This window comes from Rissa tridactyla, chromosome 1 (genome assembly GCF_028500815.1).
Source record: "Rissa tridactyla isolate bRisTri1 chromosome 1, bRisTri1.patW.cur.20221130, whole genome shotgun sequence".
Lineage (NCBI taxonomy): Eukaryota > Metazoa > Chordata > Aves > Charadriiformes > Laridae > Rissa > Rissa tridactyla.
In genome coordinates, this window is record NC_071466.1 from 69,020,872 (window position 1) to 69,035,677 (window position 14,806).

Here is a 14,806-nt window from a genome sequence, read left to right on the forward strand (position 1 = left end):
TCCTGGCTGTGGTTTACCTGTTAAACCACTACTGTCACTCATCTAGAGTGTGCCTGCAGAAGTTCTTCTCCAGAAGTTTCTCAGAAATGCACACCTGCGTTCTGGTGACACAGCAGTGGGAGTTACCTTGAACACTCCCGAATGAGCTGGTCAACAGCTTTTTACCCCGGCAGGGCTGTGCCTGGCCTTCCTGCAAACACTCCCCAACAGAGCCAGTGAGCGCAGCTCGTCACACACCACCTCCCAGCCAAAGCTTAATGCACGTGAGTATCCAGAGAGGACTGGAAAGCTCCAGAAGACTGACTTGCACAAACCTCAGCATGCCCAAGGTTTTGCCACAGAACCGATCCTAATCGGAAGGGTGGCGGTTCCACAGGGTCATGAGCCGATCTACGTGCAGGGTGCAGTGCTCTCATCTCTTTCCTCCTGTCCTTTCAACATGGACTCACCCCTCCCTCGCAGCAGCAACAGCTGTGTAATAACACAAGGAACCAGTTCCAAAGGCTGATCTAGCTGAGCGACAACTGCTTTCTTTGCAACAGTAGTTTGTGGCTGGCTCAGGTGCCCAATCTGGTTCACTGCGGAGTCCTATGGGTGCAATGCTGACCCAATAAAAGGGGTGCAGATGGGAGGAGGAGCAAGGACAAGACTCAGCAGCCCCAACAGAGATTGGTTTACACTCACAAGGATCTCCATCCATCGTCCAACTCTGAACAGCAGATACTGTGCCACCAGGCACCCCTGGTGACCACTGTGAAATCTAAACAGACACCGAATGTGCACACGGTTTTCAGAAATAAAACATTTCTTTTAATTGGCAAGTAGAACACACATTACAGATCATTAGTATTTTATAAACAACATTAAGTTACAAATACATGTTAAAAATTGCAGTTCATGGCAGCTAAAAGCTTGGAGTCCAAAATGCATCTCTGCAATGCTTCATTACTTCCCTTTCCCCTGTCTGCGGGGTGAAGATGAATAAAAGATCATTTATCATCTACTAGGAGGTGGTCTACTATATACTCAAACAAAAAGAAAACCTCATTCCTAAGAGCATCACTAACAAACAGAGGCATTCAAAGTACTTCACCCATCTTACATCATGTCAGATGCAATGAGGACACAGTTAAGAGTTAATCTGTAACGCTTTAAGCAAAGATACAGATATCTTCATATTAAACTGATAGTTCAACACTTGCTGTTCCAATTCAGCTTAAAACCAACACTAGCTTCTACCCCACAGAAGCTTAAAGTCCATCATGCAGGCTTCCATGCCATCAAAGCTAGGTGTTTGTAAATCAGACCCTTATACGAGGAAAGTTATGGTGTACAACTAAACAGCATACATAAATATCTACCGTATATTTAGCAGATCTTTATTCCCCTCCTTAATGACTTTTGTTGGTATTAGTGAGATACACAGCTCATTCCATTTTCACTACACTCAGAATATTAACAATTTACCATTATGCATGTTAATATACTAAATATCCTTTAACAAGTCTCTTTAAAAAAGTATTTAAAAACATTTTTGGAAAAGTAGAAATCTATTTTCCAGAAAAGCAAGTGGTCTAGGATAGCATGGACTCCAGTGCTTAAACATCCTTTCAGAGAAAACCCATCTTGACGGCTTTTGTGCCTGGGAGTCAGCATGTCTCAGCTGCCAGACTTGTATTCAATTCTTCCTTCTCGCTGTGGTGGTAAAAGGTCATCAAAATCAGCTTACCTTGCCATTCAGTTGGCAGACTTTCAAAGATTACCTGTCACTGGACTGCATAAAAGAGACATGTAGCCTTGACATAAGTTCATTTCTTTCTTCCTCATATTTATGAGAGTCAGTTTTATTATACCGCTGAGATCGCATCTTCAAAACCAAAGTCTGCTGAATGTGTCTGGAGAAATGACTTTGTATCTCAAAAATATCAAGAGTACCATTCAGATCTGAATTTCTATTAAGAACTGTGCACATTTAGCAAAAATTATGCTGCTGTAAAAACAAAAGGCCTGCTCCTTGGCCTGCTCAGAATACAAGGTACAACGCAAGAGATTACACCAGAGGGTTTTTCCTCTGCTTCTTTTCTAAATGCAGGCATTAAAAGTAAAGTGTTACTAAGTTTTCCTAAGAGAGCACACAGCGGTGTGGCATAATATACATTACTCAGGAAGAAAAAACAGTAACAACCAACCATTCTAGAAAATGCTGCATATTAGCAGCATGCTTGGTTTCCGAAACATAAGGAATTGCATGGAAGTTGTCAAGATGAAGTCCACACACCTTGATCATTGAACTGATCACTAGATTCCAAGAAACCAAAGCAAATTTAAAAATACACATGACAACAACTGCCTAGAAGGCAGAGTTTTATCATCTGTCAATAACCAGATGAATAAAGTGCATAGCAACTATTATAACAGTTTCTTGAAAAGAGAATATGTTTAGCAAGTCTCAAAGTTTGTAAGCTTGACACTTATCCATACATTTTGCTACATGTGTGGCTTCCCTTTTGTTTTGCTATTTAGCTTCACTGATCGACCCTTCAGCACTGTCCTGTGATGTCCTTTGCACTTCATATGGAATGTGCTGAGATCTCTGACTGCTGCCTGATGTACGTCTGGAAGCTCTTGTCACCAATGGGGTGTTCCCTAAAAGGAAAGAAAAAAAAAAAAAGTACTATAAAAAGTACTATAAATAGAATTTTCTGTCACGACATCAAAATGCCAGAATGGAAAGTGAACAGACAAAACCTTTCCCCTAAGTTTGATTTTCAAAGCTGTAATTGTAATGATAACACTGCATCTTATTTGAACTGGAAGAACCGATTGAATTGATCCTCTTTTTTGTCAGTCATGCGCAGAATGCTCCTTTATTTACGTGTACACAAAATACAGTCATGTGGTTGTATCAGCCATTCTTCCCATTTTTAAACCAACACTCTAAAATAAGCTGGTAAATACATGTATCTTCTGGTATTTACAGCTCATTCCACAAGCACAAGTTCAAAATTAAAAAAAAAATCCTAAAATCCAAAAACCCCACACTTATTTTTATGAATGAAACCAAATTAAAAAATAAGCATTTAAAAATTCCTTTCAGTCCTTTAAAATATTGTGATATCAATCCTAAGTCACAGCCTTACTTTATATGTATTTGCAGGATCTTTTTTGAGCATGAATATGATGAAGCCCAGAACATAAGCAAGGGATTTCCCAGGATTGTTCCCCTGTTTGGATAACCCATTATACTTACTGGCTTCCATATTTTGTCTTCTTAAATTTATCCCTCTTATATTGAGCATGTTCCTGCTCTAAAGTTCCAACACCTTCAATAATCAGCTTTAGTGTTTTATATGTCTCCTTAGGGTCATCAATGATGAATGTAGAATATTCTTCTTCTTCAGGTCCATCATACACAGATTTGCTGCCACAGGCCTCTGGGGAAAAAATAAAGTATGGGAATAAGTATCAGATAGGCAGGGGAAAAAAAGTGAGAGAAGCAGACTAGAAATACTCAGTCCAGGGTTCTTACAGTTCCTTGGTTTGCTTCTGTGTGACCACCACAGAACTGTGGCTGACATCAAGAGCAACAGCAGAAGGAGCAATTCCCTGTCCTTTTGCTGGGCTGTTGGTAGGCACAGAGGCTGTCCCACGCCTGTTCCCTCCTCCTCATCTCGTAAGGAAAGGGCAGCAAGGCCGGCAGCTGCTCCGCGCTTGGTGCAAAGCTGTCCTTTGCTGCACAGGCAACGCTTTCATCTCAATTACCACTAGCAGTACCCCACGCATGCACTTTGGGAACTTTGACACAGGCCTAACTCTGCCACTGCACTGCAGGGTTGGCCTGCATGAAGTCAAGTATTCACTGGTTGGAAGGATAGGTCCCATTCCTAAGCAGCAGCTACGCAAGTACAGCACTGCACAACAGACTGAATTTAAAACAATTAGAGGTTGAAGTAGTCGCAGAAGATGTTTTACCACATTACCCCTAGAAGATTCATACAACAAGCATAAGCAGAATATGTCATGACTACTGCTTGGCTGCCTGCTTAGGGACATATCCTAAGAAGGGGCAAGTCATCCTCTACCTTCTTATCCTACCAGGGAGCCTTCCTGGCTAAGAGATCATGACATGAACATTTGCAACACGTTCATCATGTGATTCACTTCTGCATTCTAGCCGAGCACATTAGAAGGGGAGAGAGAGTATTTTACTTTGTCTCTATTTTTCCCCAGCTTTCCTGCTGTCCCGGTCTCAGCTTTCGAGTTACCTTCCCCTTGCTGCACTGTCTGTGCCAGATCTGTGTCCTTTTCCCCGACACTGAAACTCAATGCTGGCTCTGGCAGTGAAGATTCGGAACAGGGGAAAGCTGGGCATTGGTTCAGACAGCTCGGAAGTGGTGGGGATCTTAAGTTTGCAACTGCACGGCGGCCAGGAATGGATTAAAGTGCTTTCCAATCTGTGTGTTTGACACCACTGGCTTATCTCATATTATAAAATAAAGTCCTATTTAAAGATCAGTGCCACAGTGAAGGCTTCCCTGCCACTCCCTGTGCTAAATTGGGATTTCAAGTCTGGCACCATGTACACCGGATACTTTTCTTGGCATGCCTGCTAGTACTAACTTCCTCTGCTGTCTCTTCTTTCTTTTATCCTTCATGTCACATCTCTGCTCCCCTCAGCTCCTGACGGTTTCCTAGCACGCTCTTCATTTTTCAACATTTCACAGACATCCACAGGTCATCTTTTGCTGAAAATTCCGAAAGAGCCTTCCTGAAAAACCATTTGTATCCAGCCTGTTCTTGGGATCCAAATCAGGGAATGTGCACATGACTTCTGGTAACACAAAACCATGTTCCACTGAAACCTCAACTTTGCTGGTGCTTCTTTCAGGATCAGTAAACTTCTGGTTTAGTGCACACTCTGATTTGTCAATTCAGAGCATCCAAGCAATGCTCGGTGCTTATGCTATTTTAGGATGCTGTGGTTAAGACCATATTTCAAACAACTGTTTATTATGCAAAGAACTTTGTACAGACTATGAGACTGCACACTGCACCAAAAATAATTCACACAACTGCCTCGAGACAGCAGAAAGGGAAACAAGCTAAATAACAGCACTGTGTTCTAGGATGTGATTCGCAAGGCTGCTCTAGCTAGAACATACAAATTTTCACAGGTATTTTTGCCTTGCTAAGTGTATTGAAGATGCAACGATCTTTCATCCTCACCTTGCATTTTCTCCAATTTTGGCATATACAAGTTGAAAAGAGAGTAGATGCGCTCAGTTTCTCTATCTCCATCTATATCCAGTTGTATATTTGCTGGCAGGCCTCTGTAAGCATCAGGAAGGGGTAGAAGTTATATGCTAAACAGTATATTATGGCACAAAAAAGCACTTAACAAGGATGAAAGTGAGTACTCATGAAAGCCAATAGATCGTATGTAATGGATCTCAAAACTTCCCATTTTTTCCCAAGAGAAAAAGTAGACAAGTTCAAACTTCTTTATACCTAGATTTATCCAGCATGCTTTCACTCTGACTTGAGAGAGGAGCGTTATCAGGATCCAGACATTTTGGTGAATTAGGCTGCTATAACCAGATGGAGGAGCCAAAGCACTGAACTCCCAACTGTCCGGGTCTTATATCCTGAGACTAACTACCACTACAGACTTACTGCTTCTCTCATTTTAGATGAAAATAGTTTCCTACGAACCAGACAGTACCTCTTTATTTAACAGAGAGCACGAGTGGACCCCTTAGAAAAAGATCCGTTTAGAATTAAATCTAGAAGCAGATGACTGACTGTTTCAGGAATTTCCAAACAGGACACCGTAGGGATTTCTGACTTTTTACTAATGACAGATAATCAGGACCAAAGTATCTCATCCCAGAGTCAACTCTTATCAACGTCTTGAACTCTAAAAATGTCAACATTTTGACCAAGATACGCAGACACCGACAGTATCAGAAATAACAGTAAAGATGGCCTTTGAAAACACCACAACGCCTGCGGACGTGGCAGATCTTCTTGGTAACTGCATACCTGCAAGTCACACTGCAGAGACGCACATACCCCTGGCAATACCTACACCGAGGGCATGTTACCAATCCTTACCCTGTGCAGGGTGTGCAGCCAGGAGTATTATCTGCAGTAGCTTTACAGCAAAGCCAGTGGCCATTAAGATAAGCAGAGGGATGATAGACTGTGAGGCGCTTCTTGTTGCATTGGCTAACTTTGGTGAGGATATCAATCCAGTCCTTGGCCTCCACACAATTATTTGCTTGGATATACAGGACTCTTCTCTCAGGCTGGATCACCTGGAACATCTGCAAATAAAGAAATAAGCCACAGAATAAACCACCAGAATGAGTCTGTGAACTTCAGACTGGGCTCAGACTGATGATTTATTAAAGGAAAAACACAACATACTAAAATAATGCACAAATAAATACATTTCAACACAAAACCAAGCAGCAAATGTGCCCTTAAAACAACAAGACCTTTCACCTGGCATAAGGAGTAAGATACTGTTCCTGTAGGAGATGATTTACAAACAGCTAATACCAACTTGCTGGTTGGGCCTCAACACGCTTTGTTGTCAGCCTCAGGGATGCAATTTTAGTAATGCTGCAGCTCCATGTTTTGGAAGGCTGACAGAAGGACCCAACACTGAAAGGAAACGCTAGTCAGCAGGGGGCAGAAAAGAGAAGAGCAAGAGTTTGGATCCGGCCTCAGCGACAGCTTTGTTTTCACACTCCCCTACCTCTTGTCTTTTTCACACCAATTTCAGCATGATTCTTTCCTTTTCTAACTTCCACACTTCTGCACCCAACTATAGCTGCTATTAGCAAATCACAGCAACACAGTTGCTCTTTAATCGCCATAGGGTGATTCAAATAATTACACATTAATTCTGCATTATAGCTTGGGCACTGAAAATCTAAACTAGAGCTTTCCTGCCTGTTGCAAACAGCTCACAAGCTGAAGTGGCACAATCACATTTATTTTCCTCCTCTTGAAGAAGCAAGTTGCTGATGCACAGCCTTATTGCTTGATTATACTGATCATGCACTGAAGTTAACCAAGCTCAAGTTAGTGATCTTAACTGCAAATTTTGGAAATGCAAATGCCAACCATCTTCATTTCCTCTAGCTTCTGCAAATACTTCATTTTAATGGGTTTTCCTCTCTCTCTCAGGTATCCCTAAATTTTCCTTCCCTCCTTTACTTCTTCATTTGATTATTCAAATCATTAGACATTACACTGTCCATATCGTGGAATATTATTTTCTGGTTTCTCCGTGCTACTTTAAAAAGAAAAACAGAAGCACAAAAAAAACCCCAAAAAAACACCAAACCCAAAAACATCACCAAAACCCTGAAAACCCCACCAAAATTGAAATTCACTTTTGCCTATTACAAAGACCTGAAACATTGACCTGAATTCTGCACCTAGCTGCTCAGGAGAATATCGCAGATGGGCACCAGGTACAATCTCTTCTTCCCTTGTGACACTTTTAGGTGCACATCCTTTGAAGTATCTTGCAAATATACTTGCTCATTTGTAAACTAACAGTTTTTTTTTTTAATTACAATGTCCCTTCTAACAGGAAAGGGAAAGCTCCAACAGTCATTTCCCTGGATTTAGTATCCCTATAGATGTCAGACAATAATTAGAAAGGCACAATGCGCAACAGCAATGTAGTAGCTGCTAGTGTGATCAGTCCAGTGCTACCAAAATACACACCAAAGACAGAGTCCTTTTAATACAACTTTTCAGGACATAACTGGCAATTTGAGTCTGGGGAATAGGGAAGGAAGGAACGAGGAAGACAGGAGCATGCAGCTCACCCTTCCATTAACACAGAACTACAGGGAAAAGAATTTTATGTCCTGCTGGGGTAAATAGAGCCTTCTGCATTACAACAAAGGAACAGATTTAAGGAGTATGGCTTTGTGTAAGGGGATACCAACCTAAGTGAACTAACATATGGCAACTGTTACTGAGAAGCCCACAACTCAGCCAAGAATTTCAAGTCGTTGCAAGACCCTTACACTACCAAAACCACCAGTTGCTTCTCAAGCAACACAGAAGACCTGAACAGTACTTAAAGCCACCCCCACACAGCCCAAACTGTGCTTAAGGAAGATGAAAGCTACTGGCCTTGCTGCCAGACAGGCAAATTTATCAGGAGCGAGGAAGACACACTTGGTGCAATTCAGAGCACAGATACATATTTATAGAAAATGTGGATCTTTAATCACACTTAGCACCCATGATGGAATATCCCTCGCAAATACATCTGCTGTGGTGTTTTGTGAATTCTGTTCTTGCTGCAGTATTCTATTTAGGTATGGCAAGATACATGGGAATATATTATCATGGGAGGGCGATAATGGTATTTTCTACTGCTTATGGAAATACTCTGACCCCTACTTTGCAGAATGGATGTAGTCACCTTCATTTCCTAGGTAATACTGAATTTAAGCAACCAAAATAGAGCACAGTTTCTGATGTTAACAATAAAGGGATATTTTTCCTATAATAAATCTTTACAATAAAGGGATATTTTGGATGCATTCTAGCCCAGTAGACTCAAGCGTAAGTTAAAGACTGCTGTCACTGAAGAGTTGATCAGAATTACAGCTCAGGTCCTTTCCACACACAGTAAGTTTTATCTCAACTGTGTGGCTACTTCAATCAAGTTATTTTGCAGGCTACAGTTGGCAACAGTTCATCACGTTACAGCTGCCTTATGATAGCTTTAGAATTATTTTGCAGCTTGGTTGCTTTCGCCTATGTAATTAACATGAGTTATAAACACTAGAGCCAGCAACAGTACAATGAAGATTGCTCTAGAAGCGAGTGATCTGAAACTTATTTAATCTTTTAAGAGACACATATGCTACCAAAATAATGCCTGAAACAGGGAAAATACTGAGGAGTTAAACATTGTATTTCACTTTAACAAAGCGCTGTTTGAGTAACCTAATTACCTAGGACAGGTTTGAGCACTGCCCTGCATGGTGTCCATAAGCAGTGCAGATGGCAGGAAAGACTTAAAAGGCAGAAAAGCTAAAAGTCTCAACCATTTATGTGTATAAAGAAGTCTGTAGTAGATGCCTGTTTAGAATTGGAAAACACTAAGCTGGTTTTCTGTTTGTTTTTAAGTAGAACTTTGTGAGGACCGTACTCAGCTTGACAGGCAGAAGAGCATGATAAAGGCTCCCAGCGTCACCTGAACTCATCATGTCTAAGAACCGTTCTTACACAATGGATGGTATGTATCACATACAGAAGTTGGCAGTAGTGTTCCATGCATGAGAAACACAGGTTTATTTTGCTAATGTGGCAATCAAAATGCTAAACTGTACTGGGCACAGCACAGATGTTGTTCTGGCACATGACCTAACCCAAATATATATCCACTTTCATTAACTGACAAAGAAACTCTGATAGCTAAGAAAGAAGATGCGATCCTTCACAATTATAAGCAGCCAGTTCTTTCCCAACAGAGAGCTCTGGCATAAAGGGCAGGGACTTGATTATCTTACCTGTCTCTAACATTATGGAGCCCAACATTATGGAGCCCAAACAGCTAATCAGCAGTGGTCAGTACTGAGTGTGCTGCAGATCACGAAACCCACGGACTGCTGACTGGGCTGTTAAGAATCTGAATGGGCTGTACTTTTGGAAACTCCTGCTACTATATACAGAACAAGCAGCTGTGGTTGTACATCTTTCAATAGAAACCCAATCCAGGTTACAAAAGGGAAAAAGGCGATTAGGCTGGTGGATCTAGACCAGCCTAACAAGTAAAGTAATGAAGATGACCTACTTACATTTTTCATTTTAAAGGATTCTTCCTCCAGTCTTTCCACTGCCAGAATGTTTTCAATTGGAATGCTACACAGAGGGTGATCACCTGCAGAACACACACACGCAGATACTGAGCAACTCATTCACAAATCAACTTCACCCTCTGCCCTTATTCTAAGGGCTGATTCCATTCCTTCGAAGATGGTTTTTACTGCACAAGAAAAAAATCTTTCACTCAGCAGGGATTTACTAGCATGGTGCTTAAGTCTTAAGTTCATTTCTGTTATGCTAGCAAACCTCTTATAAAGTGACTACCGAAGCAGGATGCAGTATATTTCCTGAGAAGGTGACAATGAAAGAAATCATTCCTGTCAGATCAATTGAACTAGGCTGATGGTGGTGACACACAATCTCAAAGTTGAGTGTGAAATGAAGGCTGGCATGACCTGAGCATGTTTCCTTATCTTTCTTACTCCCTGTGTATTTATATAATGGAAGGAAGTGGCATTTGTTGTGTACTACTGAACAGACAAGAACAATTTGGGAAAAGCAAAATCCTTGATATTAGGCAACATTAAGTGAACACATTTTTGCAGGTTAAGAGCTTGCAGGCAAATCTCTGCCTATTGCAGCCAGTTGTGCCAATGCTACAGAATTTATGAGAACAAGCTGAGATGCACCTGAGAATGTTCAATACAAACCCAAATTCCAGCATAAGGTATTTGTATCCTGAGTTTTGTTTCCTTGGACAATCTACTACATAACTGTGAAACCTACAGATGAAGTTGATCACTGATACTAGACAAGTATTATCAAATATTTTGCTGATTTGTAGGGTACTGTGCTATCCAAGATGCTCCTCTAATAGTCAGTACCGACATGCTAAAAAAAAGGACAAGAACATACAGGCTGACAGACTTGCCTGCACTGCACCTTCCACAGATCTAGATCTCAGTCTTTGCTTAAATGTATCAAAAACAGACTGTCAAAACCTTTGTTACCTTTGCTTTTCTGATAGGTAAACTCATGGTTTGTCAGGCGAAACCATCTCTTCTTGAAGTTTTTCATACCAAATCGTTTTCGTCCTTGTGCTCTCTTGATCATGAACCTAGTAAACAGGATAACAGTTGTTACGATATACCAGATCTTACAGATACATACATATGAATATATGCATACACATAAAATATGTATTTATGTATACAGATCTATACATATATACATACACATGATGGCACTTGCAAAGCTTTAGGAGGGGACACACATTGTTTCCTAATTATTGAGGCCTTGTCTTGACAAGGAAAGGAAAGTCACATTTGGATAGGTTTAGTGAATCTGTTGGTTAAGCCTGTACTTTTTCCAGACCTAGTTAAGGGGCAAGACACGTAGCTTGACTTGTAGTCTACACAGGGGCTCTAGTTAGTTAGCTGAAGCGCAGCTTTCCTCAGTTACAAATCCAGCTAAATGGTTTCTTACTACAGCAGAAAAGGGGCAGAACATGGTTAGCGCTGCTCTGCTAAGCTTGACCTGTTAACTCTATAAGCTTTTTTTTACTATTTCTTTTAAAGCTGTGAGAATGCGCAAAAGGTTTAGAGTATGTTTAATTAAAAGGCAGCTGTAAAGCCTCTGGAGCACAGGGATTGTACCCTTACATGCTTTAGTCACTCTCAAGCTCTAGAAACAAAATCAGGATGTTCCACAGCTCCATTTCCAATTGCACATTGATGCTGCAGCTGGAAACGCGTTTTCAATAACATACAAAGCAATCTGAGAGCTGAAAGCTAGAACCCCCCACATCCCCATTTTTGGCAGGGGATGGGTGTCCATTTAGTGAGTTGTCAGTTTTAATTAACTTCAAACTTGAATAGGCTTACAAGAAACTCTGATGCATCCAGCACCTTCCTAACCACTAAATCAATCCAAAAGCTTCAAGGTGACTTTGGAAAGCCTAGTGACTTCACTGCTCAGCATCACCTTTGGTGGAAAAAAGATGTGTATGCGTATGCAGTAGGGAGTTGATAACAGCTACTCTACACATTACATTAACTATTGTGGCAAATACAGAATTGTGTAACAGAGCCAGTAAAAACTACTTACTACAGAGTAGTTTTTATCAAGTAGGAAGGCACTATACAGCACAAAGAGCACACAGAGAGAACAGCGAAAGATTTGGCTGAAGATTTTCAATAGCAGAGCTAAACCGCTTAGAACAGCTAATACTGTTTCTCGCTTCTGATATTTTCATCAGAAAAAAATACACTGCATCCAACCGAACCGCAGGTCTGTTTAAAGCTCAAACAGAAACCCAAGTTCCTGCAGACTTTAACTGTTTTGTAACCAGCTGGGCTGGTGCCTGCCGCCCATTCCAAGTTGTGGAGGCAAAAGCTGACAAGGACTGTAAACGGCAATCGAATTTTTTTAAACCAGTTATAGTTACACACCTCTCCCATTCTTAAAACAGTCAGATAGTTACTGGCTCGGTCCTTATTCTTGGATTACTTGAGAAATATTTCATAAAACCATATGATTCAGGTCATCACCAGGCCCACTGGTGGTAGTCTTCATATTTAAAGGTTAAGGCAAATTTCAAGGTAAGAGCAGATACCCTTGGGCTGGACAATATGCTCTTCAAGTTAGTTTCTCTTCATTCTCATGCCAACACCCTTTAAAGTGACTTAAAACTGCAAACTCCTACAGAGCCTCCCTCTTTGAAAAATGCAAATTCCATACTGCAGAGCTAAGAGCACATTTCTAATTAAATTTGTCATAGCTGATATAGCCAAGAGAAGAACGTTTTTTATTTCCGACAGATAGGTGACAAACATTCAAAGGCCCGTAAGTTATAAGGACAATTTAAAGGATTTCTTGGTTTCTAACATTCGCAGAATGTGTCAGAAGTTGAAGCAGTCAGAAGCACAAAGGAGAAAAAAACCTAAGATGAAACCCATTTCAGTGCTGGGCGGTTGGAGATACTGTTTCTTCTTGCATTTATGGTAGACCTGAGTCTGGATCTGCCTTAGCCATGGTTGGAAGCATCAGCAGGGCACTTTCACCTACAAGAACGGCAGAACTAGTCTCCTTTTAATTCTCTTCCTTTAGAAAAGAACCATGCAGACAGCTGTTAAGCAGCGATGGCATGATTAATGCCAGCAAACACAAGTGCCAGTCACTAATCTTTGGTACTGTACGTTCGTTCAAAAGTACATACGCTATAGCCTCCATCTAGATACTCTTAATAGAAGCAAGATAGATTAAGAAAAAAAAAAAGCAAATAAGAACACTGCAAAGGCAAACAGAAACCCCACTAACCAGCCAATCAATCTGGAGAAGAATCAAATCAAAGGCTGTGAAAATTCCCACCCACTCCCCATGATGTAACATGGCAATAATGCAAAATGTCAGAAAAAATAGACAGCTGAAGGCCGCTCCTTAACCTTGAGAACAATTTACCTGAATGCTACTTAAGAAGTGCTTAGAAAATGTATGGCCACTTCTTAATCACTTCCAGTGAGTTTATTGGGATCTATACACTGACTATTAAGCAAATCTCAGTGCTTCTTGGAGCCTCTGCCTACAGATAAAAGTCCTTTATTCTCTATTTACAGCAGGTTTTTGTTTAAAGGAAGAAAAGACAAAAAAATTTAAAAAAGAGTTGGTCAACATCAAGAAATAGGTAACAAAATGCTCTCTGCTGGGTTTACACAGGCATTTCAGCATTGTTAAACAGAGTACTTCCTCCCGAGAGTTAATTCAGACCAGTCTATTGCTGCAAAGGAAGGACATGCTGTCAGCCCATAGCTACAGCAAAGCAGCAACTGCTCCTACCATCTTACCTGCACGAACTATTACCATCAACTTTCTTTACTGTTAGTTTAAGAGTCCTTACAACAGCAGGCACAGGCCGAGCAAGAAAAGACAGAAAAAAAATCAGACAGGAGCAAAAGAAAGACAGAGGCAGAAAAGATGTTTTAGAGTTAGAGGAAAAATGTTACAAACTATACATTTATTTTCAAAAACAAAAGAATGATGAATGTACAGAATTAAAATAGACAAACTTGCTTCTAGAGACAGATGCTCACCAGAGAAGTGAAGTGAACTGCAGAGGTTAACTGGAAGGGGTAGCCATGTTTCCACTGAAAACCTAATTTTTGCATGACTTAGAGCTACCATGAAAGCTTACTTTCAAGCAGCAGTTTAGCTTACTGAGCTCTGACAGGAAGAATCTGGATTTTTTTTACTTCCTTCCTCCCAGCTCAAAGAAGCTGTTTCCACAGAGCACTTAGATGATCTTCACAACTTGTTTTTGTAACACAAAAAAAGTCAACAATTACTATCTAAAACTAATCTAAAACTAATACAGCATACGGAACATGCTTCCAAAAAAAGGAAAGGTACTAAAAGCAGAAACTGTTCCAAGTGCATCACAAATTTTCCTTGAAATGGCCATGATAATGATTAGCATATGGATCTTACAGGGCAGCAAAAGCAAATTCCATTTGCAGGCTTTGCCCTCACTAAGATATTCAGTATCTGCCTTCACAGTGGAATTTTACAGCTTTTGTTCACAGGAGTTTAAAAAAAAAAATCAACTTGATTTTAACACAATGCTGATTTTAGTTTATTTTGCCTTAGATGTGCTAATTAAGTTCTACAGGCTTCTTTTTCCTCCACTTATTTCAAAACATACTTAAATTAAGATGTTTAAATCAAATTAAAAGATGCTAAAATCAGCACAGAAGCCACAGAGAGTAGAAATAGCCAACACAAGAATCTTCCCACATTCTTCTTTGAACACACAGATGGAATAGGGGTGGCAGAAAAAAAGATAGCTGCCTTAGAACGGTAGCAAGCACACAAGTAGAGGGTTTTGTTGCACATGCATGCTTACCCTTCTTTAAGCAATATAGGTTGCTCTATGCTCTTGTGATCTCTCCTTCCTGAAGATGAAATTAAATCTAGAAACTAAAAGGTGAACAAAAAGCATAGA

General features: G+C 40.5%; 1 protein-coding gene across 5 annotated transcripts in view; it reads right to left on the reverse strand.

The window, feature by feature from the left end:
- Positions 1-787: 787 nt before the first annotated feature.
- The window catches only part of RASA3 (RAS p21 protein activator 3), a 184,131-nt gene continuing 170,112 nt past the window's right edge, over positions 788-14,806 (reverse strand). For 4 of the 5 annotated variants that reach the window (XM_054191445.1, XM_054191454.1, XM_054191421.1 and 1 more), the window contains 8 exons: positions 14,708-14,781; positions 13,653-13,700; positions 10,821-10,927; positions 9,843-9,925; positions 6,115-6,326; positions 5,227-5,330; positions 3,251-3,434; positions 788-2,646 (listed from right to left, as the gene is read on the reverse strand). In XM_054191445.1, coding sequence (XP_054047420.1) covers positions 2,571-2,646; positions 3,251-3,434; positions 5,227-5,330; positions 6,115-6,326; positions 9,843-9,925; positions 10,821-10,927; positions 13,653-13,700; positions 14,708-14,781 — 888 coding nt within the window. In that variant the 3' untranslated portion in view covers positions 788-2,570. The remainder of the gene's footprint in view (positions 2,647-3,250; positions 3,435-5,226; positions 5,331-6,114; positions 6,327-9,842; positions 9,926-10,820; positions 10,928-13,652; positions 13,701-14,707; positions 14,782-14,806) is intronic. The other variant, XM_054191428.1, reaches the window with a different exon arrangement.